The sequence below is a fragment of the Chamaea fasciata genome, unplaced genomic scaffold (genome assembly GCF_029207755.1).
Source record: "Chamaea fasciata isolate MVZ Bird 193981 ecotype frontalis unplaced genomic scaffold, bChaFas1.0.hap1 SCAF_14, whole genome shotgun sequence".
NCBI classification, from domain to species: domain Eukaryota; kingdom Metazoa; phylum Chordata; class Aves; order Passeriformes; family Sylviidae; genus Chamaea; species Chamaea fasciata.
Genome location: NW_027094099.1, coordinates 7,264,414 through 7,279,920, shown reverse-complemented (window position 1 = coordinate 7,279,920; position 15,507 = coordinate 7,264,414). Strand labels below are relative to the sequence as shown.

General features: G+C 47.4%; 1 protein-coding gene across 1 annotated transcript in view; it reads right to left on the bottom strand.

The window, feature by feature from the left end:
• The window catches only part of RFX7 (regulatory factor X7), a 49,827-nt gene extending 35,499 nt beyond the window's left edge, over positions 1 to 14,328 (bottom strand). The window contains exon 1 of the mRNA XM_066196243.1: positions 14,087 to 14,328. Coding sequence (XP_066052340.1) covers positions 14,087 to 14,235 — 149 coding nt within the window. The 5' untranslated portion in view covers positions 14,236 to 14,328. The remainder of the gene's footprint in view (positions 1 to 14,086) is intronic.
• Positions 14,329 to 15,507: the final 1,179 nt, after the last annotated feature.

Here is a 15,507-nt window from a genome sequence, read left to right as displayed (position 1 = left end):
ATTTATTTAAATTCAGGATATTGCCACAAGTTCCTATAATGAACTCTGAGAAGAGACAAAGAAAATGCTTTTACACAGCTCTCACCCTGGTTCTTTCAGCACTGCTCTGAATTAAAATCAGGGCATATTGTTAAATTCAGGCAGGAGATTCTGTTCCAAGGATGCAGTGCCCTCTGTACAGGATGTGGGAAGATAATCTGACTTCAGAGGAGCCACATCCTGTATTTATTACTAACAATCTACAATCTCAAAAAAGCATCATGAAAAAAGATTGTTTCAGTAGAAATTTCATCTCCGGAATGTCCCACTGAAAGCAGAAAGATGGAGACAGTCACCAGACATGCAGGTTTGTGGCTAAGCAGCAAATCATCCACTGCAACAACTCACGTATTCCACAATGAAAACTGCTGCGTTTAAAACTAACTATGGAAAAACAAATCAACCTTTGGTTGCTTCAGGATCCAGTCTATAGATAGCTAAGAGATCTGCTGTGCTATTTTCAGCCTGGGTCATCAGAAGCCCCATCACAACACTATTACTTAAGGGTCTGAACTGGAGGCACTGTAAAGCCAACTATGAGACACTGGGATTTTTCTCCGGCCTTTGTCCCACATGGCTCCAAGAAAGGATGCCTAGTGAAACCAAGGGGGCGACACTCCTCAGCAGCACTTAAAACACAAGCAGGAAATTAAGTGCATCTATAAAACATACGCACAAAATTGTTTCTCTACCATGCCTGCAGAGCCAACAAGCTGAGGACGAGGAGGAAGGCAGCACCTTGCTGTGCATCACAGCCTGCCACAGGTCACAGACCTGGTCCTCTGCTGCCTTTCCCTTGGGAAATGGTGGCTACAGACAGCTGATGGCAAAGCAAAAATAGGAAGAGTTCTACACTCTGCTTATATGTAACACACACCCAGAAATGTACAAATCTGCATCGGGCTGTTTTTACTGCACACAGCTCAGCTGAATCCAAGAGAACAGCTCCAGTGTCAGCAGCCCTGCAGCAAGGCTTTCCTACCACGTGTGGTCCCCAATGCCGGCACAGGAGCCTGGATAAGATTTAAGCCTGCTGATAAAACCTGTGTTTCTTCTATATTTCACATTATTTCCATCAACATTTCCAAGAACCACAGCTATCCTAGTTATGTTCTATTAACAGAGAGATTTGCTGCTACTGGTTGCACCTCTTTATTCCCCAATTCATTTGATACCCACAGGCTGTCATCTGGTTTGCAGCACCACAACCCAGACCCGTCCAAGCTCTTCTGTGGCTTTACCCTGAGGGGGCAGATGAGACCCCCTGCCCTGCTGAGCCCCACATGCTGCTCAAGTCACAAGAAGCCAGCACCCAGACACTGCACACAGCCATCCCCTCCCCAAAACCTGCAGGGTCAACAGCCGCAGGTGTCCCACTGTCAGCCTGGAAATGAGCTCCAGCCTTCCCAGCACACCGCCATCTCCACGCTCCCTGGGCCTGGCACACACTGGGAAGCAGAGCAGCAATCCAGGGGCTGCCCTAGGCCCTTCACAGACACTGCACTGAGGAGGCCCAGCTTAACCTGCAGGGTTTCCCTGGCATACTCTTTGTCCCTCCTCCATGCCAGATATCCTTCTCTCTCCTCCACATTGAAGAGTTCCCCCATAAGCATCAGCCTGTGTTTTTGCAAACCAATCCAGCTTTTCTCCAGCCCTCTTCTCCCAATGCTGCTTGCAACATCCTATCACCTCTCCTTCTGCCCTGACTGCTGGACACACACATTCCTCCTTCTCCTTGCTCCCTTTTCTCTCATGGCTGCCCACCACACAGCTCCTCTGCACCCTTTTTCCACTAGAGGAACCTGTACCCGACTGCTGACTCCCACGGAATGCAATTCTTGCAACCTCTTGGGTTTCTCTGTGCTGAGTAATGCCCTGAATATCTACATGCACTCTCCAAGCATCTGCCTACCGAAAGGGTCACTCACTTCTTTCCTGCTAGATGGGCATGGCTTCACTGCCATGGGAAAGGCAACTTCTCTCCAACTTGTGCCACACTGCTCACCTGCACATCCCAGAACCCTCTCCTGTCCTTGACTTTACCATCAGGTGAAAATTCAAAGCTGAACACATGCAGGATGAACATGGCACTGCTGCCTGATGGTGACCATACAACCTCCCATCTCAGAGGGCTCACCCTTGTTCAGCTCCCACAGGTTCTTTCAGGCATCCATCCTTCAGCCTTGCACCTGCACTGAGGCACTTCTCACTCACCTCTGCTTATCAGCTTCAACCCACTCCAGGCACAGAAGCTGTCTGGTCTCTGCAAATAAAGAGCTGCAAGTAGCTAGAAGGCTCTTGCCTCTCTCAAAGGTCAGTTCACTGAATGCTAAAGCAGTGTAACTCATCAGTGTTCCATCCTCTGCTGCTGGGGGTAGAAAAAATAATCAATGTGGCAGCGTTTAAAATGGTTTTAAACCCTAAATTAGGATCTTCAGAAGAGTTACGAACACGTGCTACTCCAGTTCTTAAGGATTTATTTTGAAACGTTTGAGCTTCCCTAGCCTACAAACCAGGTAAACTTCAGTTTACTTGCAGACTGAAAAGCTTGTCTAAAACTGTAAGCTGCACTTGCTTAAAATTAAAACCGTACAGAATGTAATTAACCTGAAGCCATGTAATTCATACATGCATGCATCTATTTCAGTTTGCACCTACAAGGCTGAGTTTAAACACAACTGCACTCACTCCTAGGTGGCAAATTAACTCTGCCCAACAGGTACCTTACATGGCCCTGCACAGCAGGACTGGCTGCTCCCACCTGGATCATGTTGGCAGCTCTGGGGCTGCCCAGCTCCACAGCAGCAGCACAGAGCTCCAGGGCAGCAGCGCAGGAGCTGCAGTGTGGGGCAGCCCACCACCAAACACCCCACGTCCACTGCCTCCTTCCCTGCCAGGCTGCCTCTGCAGCTGTGATGACTGAGCAGGTGAGTCTATCAGAATACTTTGTCTCAAACCTGCTCATGAATGGAATTATCAACAGCAGGCATCTGACCAGTAATTTAATACCCCACAACTTTAGGGTTCAGTTCTCTGTGTCCTCAAAACAGGGAACAATGCAGGCAGCCAGTCTGCTGCCTCGCCATCCTACTTCTACAGGCAACCAGGGGGACAGGATCCAAAAACCTAAAAACTTTGCCATTTTCTTAAGCAACACACCTGCTTTGCAGGTACAGCATCATCCATAAGCATTTTCATACTTATTTCAGAAGTTTTCATATCGTCATGGTTTTCTTTTGAAATTAGAGCAGAGGGCACGTGACCTCTCCTAGTACAAAGTACTGAAGCCACAGCCACACAGGCCACTGAGTTCGGCACCCTATTCAGACAATTTACAGAACACCTGCATGGATTCATTATTCACAGCATGTATATTCCAAAGATCCCAGACAGCTGCACAGTTACACCACAACTTACTTAGTAAAAGAGTCAAAATCAGAAAAGGCTGGCCTTGATTAAATCTAGATCAGAGTTCAGAAAAGCTGCACTAAACTTCTGACTTTCAAAAATCATAACACCAGAGAATTATATTTCAGATGTATGGAGACAGTTCTAAAGCAGTACTCACCAGGGTAACAGTGCTGTTCACCTGCAAGCTACCACACCTTTTCAGCATCTAACAATCCACTGAATTTTGCGTCCGTAAAAGTCTCTCGCTACTGCTATCCACAATTGTCTGAGGGGTCCTTCCAGAAGGAGACATTGTTTAAGAGCACTACAGAATTGATCAGTCTGGATTTTAATTCCTATGAATCACATCATGTGTCAACATTCCAGAGGGGAGCAGGTGTCCACATTATGAGAATGAGAATGTGCTTTCCTGATTATTAACACAGTTTGATTTCAATTTTCACAGTGAACTATATGCTGCTTTGCCACTCCTTTGTTCAGGAACTGAACTAATCAAGCCAAAACTGCAATTCACCTTTCTGAGTTTGACAAATTCCAGAAGAACACAACACACTCCAGCCATCTCCTGATCCTACACTGGGCCTCACTTAACACAAAGCTACTGCTATTTAAAGTCCTCAGCAGTAACTAAGAACTTTACTAAAGTGACAAGAACCACTGTAAAGTGACAAATGACAATTATTAGTTCTGCAATGCAAACACTTACCCATTGCAAATATTTTCATCCTGAACAGCTGGAGCTACTCACCATCAGCATCCCAGAGCATACATGGGTGACTAAGTGTTCTCAGAGAGGCTTCCACACACGGAACCATGGTACACATGACCTAAACTGTGTTTTTCCATTAAGTTACGAGTTTCACCAACTTGACTGTACAAACCACGGTGATATATGAACCCACATTCCTACCCACTCCAAGAGAAGTACAGTGCTAGCAGGAAAGATGCAGTCCACGCAGATATGTCCCATGAAAGCCAAGTGGGGACCGCCTAAACTCACTGGTACTAAACAAAACAAAGTATTTTGTTCCATGTTTATTCTTAGAGGTCAAGATTATTACCATTTTTTTAGCTGTCATTACCTGAAAAGTGACTGCTCAAAGTATATTCAGGCACGGATCTACAGGGTAATCAGACACCTGGCTTCCACTCAGAAGTAATCAACAAGAGAAATATTGTCTGGATATCTTCATGGATCACAAACTTAAATAAACAGATTACCAAATCTTAAGGGTCAGCATTTTAGAATTTCTTTGCATGATAAAATGATGTTCAAGATTGATTTTTAACTGAAGATTCACTATAAACTGTGTAATTAAACACACACAAACCACCAGCATTTCCAAATATTTTATTTGATTCAGCAAGCTATCTCCCAACAACTAATAGATTATGTTCAAAATGTCCTTTTCCTGGGATATTTCTCACATTTTAAAACAGTATCTATCATTCCCATTTCACCCACTTGTTGAATGGAAGGGGCAAATACTTTTCCCCCAGCTGTTATTTCTTTTTTGCAACTTTTTAGGAGTCAGTGATTGAACCACACCACTGGAATCAAGCATAATGAAGGTAATGCTGCAGAGCAGGCTCCTGGAGCCAAAAGCTGGCTTAGCTCTTCAGCAAAATGTGGTTCCAGGTGTGCAGCTTCCAATTACCGCCAGTGAGTAACTTGACTGTCTTTTAAATATCAACTAATTCATTTAGTTTATATGGCCACTGGATATCTTCATGGCAACTGTAGGCCCCTATCACTGATCATGCCAAGAGACTTAATACATAAGAAGAGCAAACCATAAAGAAAATTGACCAACCTTTTATACACCCTTAATGAAAGGAATTTTGTCACATTTTGCCAGAGCTTGGATTAAAAGTTTCTGTGGCACAGTCTGACTCCTGCAAAAACAGTTCCAAATTATTTTTAGCCTTTTCTTCAGACAGCTCCATCACAGCAGAAGGAGCTGCAGCTTTCACCAAGGGCTGGCTGGCCTCACAGATGCCTCACCCACAGCAGCAGTGCATGGACCGCAGAGCAATCATGACCTTGCACAAAGCATCTGAACCCAGCACGGTGCGGGAGATGGGAGCTCTGAGCGGGTGATGCCAAGCACCAAGGGGCACAGCTCTCTTTGGCAGGGCATCCTGCATGCTCTTCCCAAGAAAATACTGCCCTCACACCCTCAGCACACACAACAAACTGGTCCTGCCAGAGCATGTCCAGCCCTGAAGCAGAAGCCTCAAGTCTCAACTTCAGACTGCCTGCAGACACAGGATCCAGGATCCCTTGCAGGATTCTCCCCCTGGTTTAATAAGCACCCATCTCTTGAGTACTTCCCTCCACTGAACTAGTAATAAAACTAACATGTGGTTCTGGAAGAAGGAGCAGTCACATTTTTTCAGAGCAGATTAAAAGACGAGACTAAAATTCCATCCACAAAAAATATTAAATAAAAGTTAAAGCTTTTCAATTTAGAGGCCTTCAAAGAGTTACCACTTGTGGTACTGAGTGACTGCCTTTCCAGTCTGTACTTTAATGTAGCAGTGGTTCTGAAGAGGATGGGAGAAGGCACACAGGAATACTTCCACTGAAGCCACGAAGACTACTCCCGGTATTTTCAAGCGATTTTTAAACAAGGGCAAGAAGGTGGTAAGGCAAACACGGGAGAACAAACTGCCCACTGTATTATCCAGCACACTTTTCTCACACACTAATTTTTGTTTGTCCAAAGGATGCTTGTGGTAGATACTTACAAGGTAACCTCGTTTCTACTGAGAAAAAGTTCCAACAGTTTGTTTTGCTGACCACTTTAAAAACAATATAATCCACTGCTTTATATGCAAAGTCATGAACTGTAATTCCTACTGCCCAGTGTGATCTAACTTTTTCACCCACAGGTGTCCCAACAATCTTATAACGGCACTTAGGAATTCCGGACTAAGAAATATAGATTGCCTGTGTCCCTGTGAGGCCATCCATCAGAAAGGACAGCCACTGATCACGGACCTTGACATTTAACCACAAACTTCCTCTCAGAGGGAGATACAAATATGCCTCATTTAATAAACGAGTTCTCCCCAGGAACAAGATTTTCTTCCCAAACTTGGAGTCCCTGACAATGGGCAAGGGATAGCACTCCCAGGCAGCTCCAGGGAAATGCTGAGCAGGATTCATCACAGTGGAGGAGCACAGGGACACATGGAACAGCTTCGTCCTGCCCTGGAAGAGCCAGGGGCTGCCCTGGCAGGGTGTCTGGGGTTACAGCTGGGGAGGGACAGCAGCTCACACCACCCGAGCAGTGAAGGCAACGGGCGCAGGTCCCAGCAGCCAGAGCCACCCCCCTCCCCAGTCCTGCACCAACACCCGGCCTCCCCACCCTGGGACGGGTACAATTCACCACAGCAACCACAAGCAATTAAAAAGAAGCAATAAGGAAAATATTTGGGAAGTTTTGAATGTTTTTTTTTTTTTTTCCACCGTCTTAACGATTAAACATTCAACAACACAAAACACTGGGCAGCTTACTGAAAGCCTGTTGATGGCACAGCAGCCGATAACAAGCATCCTACTTGATGAGAGATAATCCTTTTTCCATTAAATCAAGAGAGCATTAAAATTGAGATACTGGCTAACTCCACTTAGAACAAAACAAAGCAAACCCTTGAAATTCCCAGAGATCTAAAGGAACACCACAAAACATCTCACCACTTCCAGAATTTTTAGATTTAGGGGATTCTTCTCACTGGCTTGAAAGCACCAATTTGTGCTGGCCTTTTGTTCAGGCTCCTTCTGTGTGACAGTGCACTAATTGCTTTCTCACCTATTCAATTTACCTTTTCAATCACCTGCTGATAGCTTTGTAACACACAGTCCAGCGTTCTACCTGGACTGCTCCAGAGGAAAGCAAGGAAGCTACCTCCCTGTCCTCACTGCCACAGTTTAAAAATAAAGAGCCCCGTATTTATATATGAGGCTTTGTAATATTAAATATTAGAAAGGCTTGAACCAAAAATCCAAATTTGGATCCTGATCTGAATTTTGCAGCTCTGGCCCTTCTCCAAATACTTCTGTTTGGCAAGCAGCTGAGAAGAGTAACAAGAGAAGGCAACATACATAAGTTATGGGATCTGTATAAAAACATTAAGTTCAACCCCTGCTCTCAAAATTATACACACACACAGAGAAAAAGACTAACAAAACCACCCCAAGCTCCAACTAATTAAAAGATTAATCAGTGCTTCAATATAAGTCTGATCACCCCAACCTGAGCAGTACTGTCATCTCACCCAATTACACGATTTTTTCTGATTAATTTATACAGTATCCACAAACTTTTAGGGGGAGTTTCCAGGGAGAGATTTAGATTCCTACTTGCCAGCAGCACAAAGACACACGTAAATAACGCAGAGCTCTCCCAGATGGCAAGCAACTCAGCTACAGAGGCCTGAGATGACAATCCTGCAATTCTGTGCTTATTAAGGAGTCATTAGAACCGCTGCTCTGAACCACAGCGTCACACCATCTGACTTGCTTCAATGAAGAAACTCCTGCAGTGGAAAGTAAAATGTTCATGAAACAATGAATTGCATATGTTTGATGCTGTGAAGTCAACAATTGTACACACTCCAACGCATTCCAAATGAACAACAGTAAAACTTATGCAAACCTTTTATTACTTGAATAGTGCTTTCCCCCAATATAGTTTTTAGATTCTATTGTCTCAAGAGACAAAAACAAACAAAACCCAGAAATGAGTGAAAAATCCACTCCTCCTAGAAGCAGGTTTATAAAGACCTTTTTTTCTGCGAAGATATTCCTTCCAACTCAGAGCCAGCACATTCAACAAAACCTCAGCTCCGTTCTCCAAAGGTTACATAAAGGTCACCATTCATTTCACTCAGGTTTATTTTCTAACCTTGTAAAAACGCCTGCAGACCAAATTGGCTTCCACACCTGCTGACCTAGAAACTCCACCACGGTGGTGGCCGTGCCCCGTTTTGGAAAGTCTCTCGTCCTCCCACGCCGCCCTGGCAGCGATTGCTGCCGCTGACCTGCCCGCTGCCGGCGCCCGGAGCCTCTCCCAACAGCACAGGGATTCACCGCAGCAGGAACAGCAGCAGCTCCTGAACCCTGCTCCGGCCACAAGGAATCCTCCCGGGGCCTTCCCACAAAAGGAGGTTCCTCCATACAGGAATGTGTAGCAGCAGATAGAGGGGGTACCTGGCCCTCGCTCTGGGGAGTGGAAGGTCCCCGAACAACCCACCGAGGCCACCTCCGGGAGGAGTCAAACAGAGAAAGGGACAGCGGTGTAGGATTTATTTTGCCCAATTCATGAGTTCTGCACCACACATAGGGACACCCTGGTTTAAAATTTGTTTCCGGTCAGAGAATCAGGCACGCGAAGTGATCAGATGGTTCGTTTCATGGAAACATCTTTCCCAGGAGCTGGCCCTCAGCTCAGAAATGCATTTTTTTCCTCCACAATAACTACACGGGAACTTGTACAGAACCAGGTGGAGTGAAATGAAACAAATTCCACTTTCTGTTCCTATCCATTTGGGGAAGCAGAGTGTGAAGGAGAATGACAAGCTGCTAAATGCTTTGCCCAAGGAGGGGTGATCTTCCCTGAAATCACCATGAACTACTCCAAATTTTTTTGATTCAATTTTTTCCCGTGCATTTGACTGCTTATACACCATAGCAGGAACCACATTCAGGACAGGCAAACCTTACCACCACCTGGAAACAGTGGAACCAAGAAGCCAGGGAAAACTGAGTCAGTGACAAGAAATCTTTGCAGTTTTACACATCATCTCTCAGCTCCGGGGCTCAAGGTACTTTTCCAAAGGAGGTAAACACACTTCTGATGTTGCATAGATTATGTGAAATGAGTGCAGCCCGTACACCCGTCAATGATAATTATTTGATTTTCCTCACAGAATTCAGCAATCTCTAACCGAAGAATTGTAACCTGTGTTTCCCACCTCCAACAATGAATTAACCAGGATGAAAGAGGGAATGATGGCCGCTGCATTTTGCGCTGGCGGCACAGAATAACCACAAGTACTCTGTAATCAGAGGAAATTCTGAGTTCTTTCAATTCTGACAGGCTACTTAACAAAATACTGAAGGTTATGTTAGGGGTTTTTTTTTCTCTGATTTCCCGCCTCCCTCTCCCAAGCTGCAAGAAAGCGAGGAAATGTAGATGGATTGCTTTACAAGTTAATCCAACCTGACTCAAGAAATATTTGTTTTAAAAAAAATACGTACAGAAATTTCAACTGCAGAAGAAAACTACCAAAAAGGTATATCCATCTGCATTTGCGAAAAGCCTGAAACACATACCCCTCAAGCTTCCCTCTTCATTGCCAGGCATTTTATTAAAAATATCAAGACTGTCAATCATTTTTTCTGCTGACCTAACTATACAAGTAAGTAGCAATTCCTATTATGAAAACCCTCAATGGCATTTCCCAAGTTGCAGAACATTTGCTCTGCCAACAGCTAAGTGACGATCCACGCTTGCTGACAATGCCTAATGAGGAGTGATGGATGCAACTGTAGGAGGGAGCAGGAATGCTTTAAGTGATAAAAAAGCATGGAGCCTTCCAAAGATTAGAACACACTAATCACTGGTTTTCCAGCACAATACCAAGAGCTCAAAAGTAACGAAGGCACAATTCACCTCCGACTTCTTCAACATGAGACAAACTGGGCATTAGGACACATGATTTCAGCACTGCTCAGACTTGCTCATGTGGTTTTCCAATACAACTTCTAGCTAGAAGAGCAATTTCAGGAGAAAAATGATGGATCTGAAACCCACACCCAAGTCCAGTTGAAATGGCTGCAAATGCAGTGCTTTGTGTTTGCCACTCCACGTTGCCTGGTCCACACGCTAGACACTGGGCGGGGAAGGAGAGAAATTAATCTCTCAAGCAGAATTGCTATATTCAAATCCTAACAGATGCCTTTAGGACAAAAAGAGCTGAGATGTTGGCAAGGTGAAAGAAGCTGGGGCCAACCTATGCACAGATGCAAGCACCAGATTATTATTTACAACAGTAAACAAGCACTCGTTGCTGAACCATCACCGGTTATTCGCAACAGTGAACAAGAAAACAAACCTGTCCGCTCCATCAACGCTCACAGCTACTGGATTTTGGATTAGTACAGTGAGCGGAGGGATTAAATTGCCTAAAACTGTTGGTCTTTTTCTTTTATGCCAGCGATGACAGACCCTCAGCTGACACCATCCTCCCTTGGCCATCTCTGCATCTCAATCCTCGTGCCACACCGCTTTTACATCCACGCTTTGCCGGCTGTCTTCAGCCGTAAGATATTCCATGGCAAGTCAGTGTGATACTGAGTAGACTCTGTCTTCACCACCATATGTTTGGATACAGAAACATCATATACAAATAACACACATTTGGTAATACAGTACCCTCACCCGAAGAAATGAGTGAAACCCCATTAGTCTATATGCTCAGACAGCTGACTAGGGAGGTTTTCCCGCCTCAGGCTCCAATGTCTGGACAAAAAGCTATTAATAAATATGAAAGCTTTAACGCATCTAAAGAGAAATAAAAACAGGCAGACTAAGGCCCAGTGTCCAGCGAAGACCAGGGCAATTTACAAACCCACCCATGCTGACACTAATCAGCCAGGCTGGGCTCCCAAAGACGTGTTCTCTCTGTCTAGACTTCTAATCCGTCAATGGGAAAAGACATCCAGTATTATTTCTGCCCGCGTCACCCACACCGTAAGAACACATCCAACCGCCTCAGCAACTCACACACGCAGCATGAAACAAAACCAGACACCACTTTGCTGCATGTGTTCAAGTGGGGCAGGCAGGACACAAATACAGATAGACAGTGATGAGCTTCAATTGCTGTAACCAAATAGCAGTTAAATACCTGTATGTGACGTTGTAATGCAAATAAATACTTCCTGATTCGTTTCTAAGCACAGCTAAGTCACTCTTTCACCTTCCCCTCCTCAGCTCAAACTAGTGGTCACCCTTATATGCCAAAAAACAACCCAACAAAAAAACCCCAAACCCAACAGACTGGACACCTAAAAAGCATATTTTTAAGTCTTCAGTACCTATACTGACCATGCCTGCAAATGTAACCAGCAGGGTTTAAACTATTGTTTCAATATAAGGGACTCCACATGTACACAATTACTTAATATGTTTTTGTCAAACTACATTTTAATTTAATAAACAGAATAAAACAAGTACAAGTTGAGATAATGAATAGCTCATTGTCCCACTTGTGGCCTGCATCACTCTCTATATTTGCATTTGACTGTAAAGTGAAGGGACAAGCACAGACTTGTTTGTGATCCTCAAGTCCAGTATTTTTGTAGTTGCTATTTTTTGCAATATTACTACTTTCATTGACAATGCAATCTGAAGACTGAATCCTTTTTAAAAAACAATGAAAAAAAAAAACTTGTAACAAACATAACTAACTAAAAGCCTCCATCCACTGTGCACAAACACGTGTAGGAAAAAGGAGGTAGAGGGAAAACAAGAGAGGAAAGTACTGGGCTGGATGTGCTAAATCTGCTGGGAAGAAAGGGGGAACCGAATGCACCAACCTGCCAGCACATGCAACTGGCACGGCAGGGGAAGAGGGGAGGAAGAGGAGGGAAGGAGAAAAGAGGAAGAAGCACTGTTCTGCACATTACACCTCGTTCTGTGAACAGCAGTGCACTGCCATTTTCACAACCGGCCTTCCACAACCTCTCCCACTGTTTATCCATCACCAGCACCCACCGAACAGAGAGCAAAGCCCAGCCTGCCAGGACAGAAGGAGACTTTCCACTGTTTATTGGGGCTCAGTGAGCACAATGTCCGGGGCAGTGCCGCACCAAAACAACCACATCTCCAGGAAGACGCTAATTAACATTTAACTCCAAGCCCAAATGAAGACTGCTTGATCATAATAGAGAAACGTAAGATTTGAAGACATCAAAAGAAAAGGTTTTCTTCTAAAAAATAACCTTATCTTCAAATACTGAATTTCAGCAGCACAACGTGCAGGCAGATGCTGCCTGAGAGCAGCAGGGAAGTTGAAGCCCGGTGCAGGAAGCAGGTAGCCAGGAGGAACACTCTGTGAAGGTGAGGAACGCCTGTGGAAGTACCAGGAGACAGGGCTGCAAGGGGCCGGCAACACCTCTGCTGGCCACAGGCACTTGGCACCAGGCGAGCCGCTCACACCGGGCAGAACGCTTCATTCCGTTGTACTAAACACGGGCTTGGGCTACTCACCAAGTTCACCTGAATCAACCAAGCAGTGTGCACTTCAGAAGCTAATATGTGCTCTTTTCCCTTGAAAAGAAAACCCACATTAAAGGCAGGGGTTTTACTTAGTAGCCATTTTGTCTTCAACTTGGACATGATACCTAATCTGAATGCAATGTAAACATGCTCTCCGAGGCTCTTTTCCAAACAGCACGTTCATGCAAACGGAAGGAAACGTGAAAAGACCATCACTAAATACCATAATAAATTAGGAGGGTGTGAAGATTTTATGATCCAAAAATACAGAAAATTCTGCAGTTCATATTCCTTCTCTAGGTCACATTGCAGAGAAGACCAAAACAAAAGATAGCAAGTGTGGATTAAGGAGAATGAACTATTATTTACTGTTAAAATAAATAAAAACAAAACAACCATCATCCCAATAATAAATGCAATTTCAGTATGCCATACAATAAAAAAATCTGAAATAAAACTGTATTTAGATTCTCTTTATTTTCTAGCGACATCCATTCAAACCACACAATCTAACTGTAATATGACGTAATATGCAAGCTAGATCAGTATGTTTTTATTGGGATGAGTGTATGTATAAAATGCACATGGTGTGTGTGTATACAAAGGAAAACATTATATGAGTAACCTGTATTTACAACTCCCAACTTTCAGTACTCTTTATCAGCGCCCTCAGCCAAAAGCAGCTTTTAAAAACACACATAAAATACAAATGCTGCAGGTGACAGCCTCTTGCAGATATTTAAAAAAAACAACCAAAGAACAACAAAGTGCTTTATTTGCAGCAAGCTAAACTCGATTCACCTCGTTCCCCAATACACATAAAATAAAATTCTGGTTTACTAGAAAATTGAATTTTATGGGGGAAAAAAATCAACAAAAAATAACCTGGATTCCTATGCAGAAACTTGAAAACCATCGTGAGCTCCAGGCAAAGCTGGATTTGAACTGCCTGACGGGGACCTCAGAACAGCAAAGGTACACAGGGGCTGGACAATCGCACCCTTGCTGCCCGGCTCCGCATCCCCCGCTGCCCCAGCGCCGTGCCGGGGGCTCATGTGCGCGCCACAAACCGCCGGGGAGCGCGGCGGGCCGCGGAAGATGCGCCCGGCTGCAGCGCCTGCGGCAGGTGACCCGAGCCCAGCGCGGCCGGGCAGCGCCGCCGCCCGCCCGCACACGGGGCTGGTCCGGCCCGGGCGGCACCGCCCGCGGGCACGGCCCGGCCGCGACCCCCGCCCGCCAACACGCGTGTGCTCCGCGCTGCCCGCACAAAGGGGCCGCGCCCCCCCCCACCGCGTCCGCGCAGCCCCCCGGCCCTTCCCCCGCTCCCCCGGCCCGGCCCTTACCAGATGGAGCTGCGGATCTTGTGCTGCAGCGCGCTGGCCTCGCCGCCCTGCAGCCCCGGCACCAGGGCCGGCAGGGCCCCGCCGGGCGCGGGGGTGCCGGCGAGCCGCCGCGGCGGCTGCCCCCCCTCCGGCTGCTGCTCCTCGGCCATGGGACGCGAGCGGCGCTGGCCGCACTAGGCCTCTGCCGCAGCGCTCGAGTGAGTCGCCTTCCCCCGCTGCCCGGGGGACATCACGGGCGGAACCCGTCCCGCCGCTACGCCGCAGGATGGCGAGCCCGGCCCGCGGCTCGGCGCATGGCGCCCGGCCCCCGCCGCCCCCGCGCAGGGTCGCTCCGCGCTCCCCCGCCCCGCAGCAGCACCTGGCCCGGCCCGGCCCGCCCCGCGCCGCTCCTCGCCCCGCGGCCGCCGTGCCCGCCCGGCCGCCGAGTGCGCAGGCTCGGCGTGCCCGACACACGGGCCGCCCCGCGCCGCCGCCGCCGCCGCCGCCGCCGCCGGGGAGGGGGCCGGGGCCGGGGCCGCCGCTGGGGCGGGGGCGGCGAGCGCAGCCGGGGCGGGGGGGCGGCCCCTCCGTCAGCCCCGGCACCCTCGCCGCGGTGGGGAGGGGGGTGAACTGCGCCCGGAGCGGCCCGGCGGCGAAAATAACACGTGTGTGTGTGTGTGTGTGTGTGTGTGTGTGTGTGCGCGCGTGTGCGCGTGTGTCCGTGTGTCACAGCGCACACCGTGCGGCACACGCTGCTGCCCCGCTGTCCGGGCGCGCCGCAGACACGTGAAGGCGCTGCGGCGGCAGCAGCATTACATCAGCTGCGGCACCGCGGCCGGGTGCGCCCCGCAGCCCCCGCGCCCGGCCCGCCCTCCGCCGCGGCTCGTAACAGAATAACAAGTGCCGCCGCGCTCACATGGCCCTGAGGAAGCCAGACACCGGCACGGGCGGCGGTAGGCCGGGCCATCGCTTGCCCTCAGGCTTCCTGTGTGTCCCCTAGATGTAAGCGGGGCCGGCCTGCCATTAGTCCCGCCGGCCTTTACCCACCGCTTTTCTGTGAAAACGTTTTCCCAAAATTTAAATTGTGCAGCTACCACAACTGCTTTCTCTGAACTACAGGCACAAGCCATATTTCTGCTCCTTGCGATCGTGCCTTTTAATAAAAAAAAGCCAGAGGAACTGCACAGCCTGGGATAGTGGACAGGTAAATACCTACATTTAGGGACTATGGTACAAGGTGACCATTATTAAAGCCATTATTAGGAGTTGGACTCGATGACCCATGTAGGTCCCTTCCAACTCTGGATATTCCATGGTTATTGTTTCTCTTCCCTCTAGGGTTATGGTAACAAAGCCTGCTCAAGCTGCCCCCCTGTTGCCCCTCTTTTCCCAGCCACTCCAATTGTGGGCCGTTCCCACTGGAATTCACAACTTGGACACTC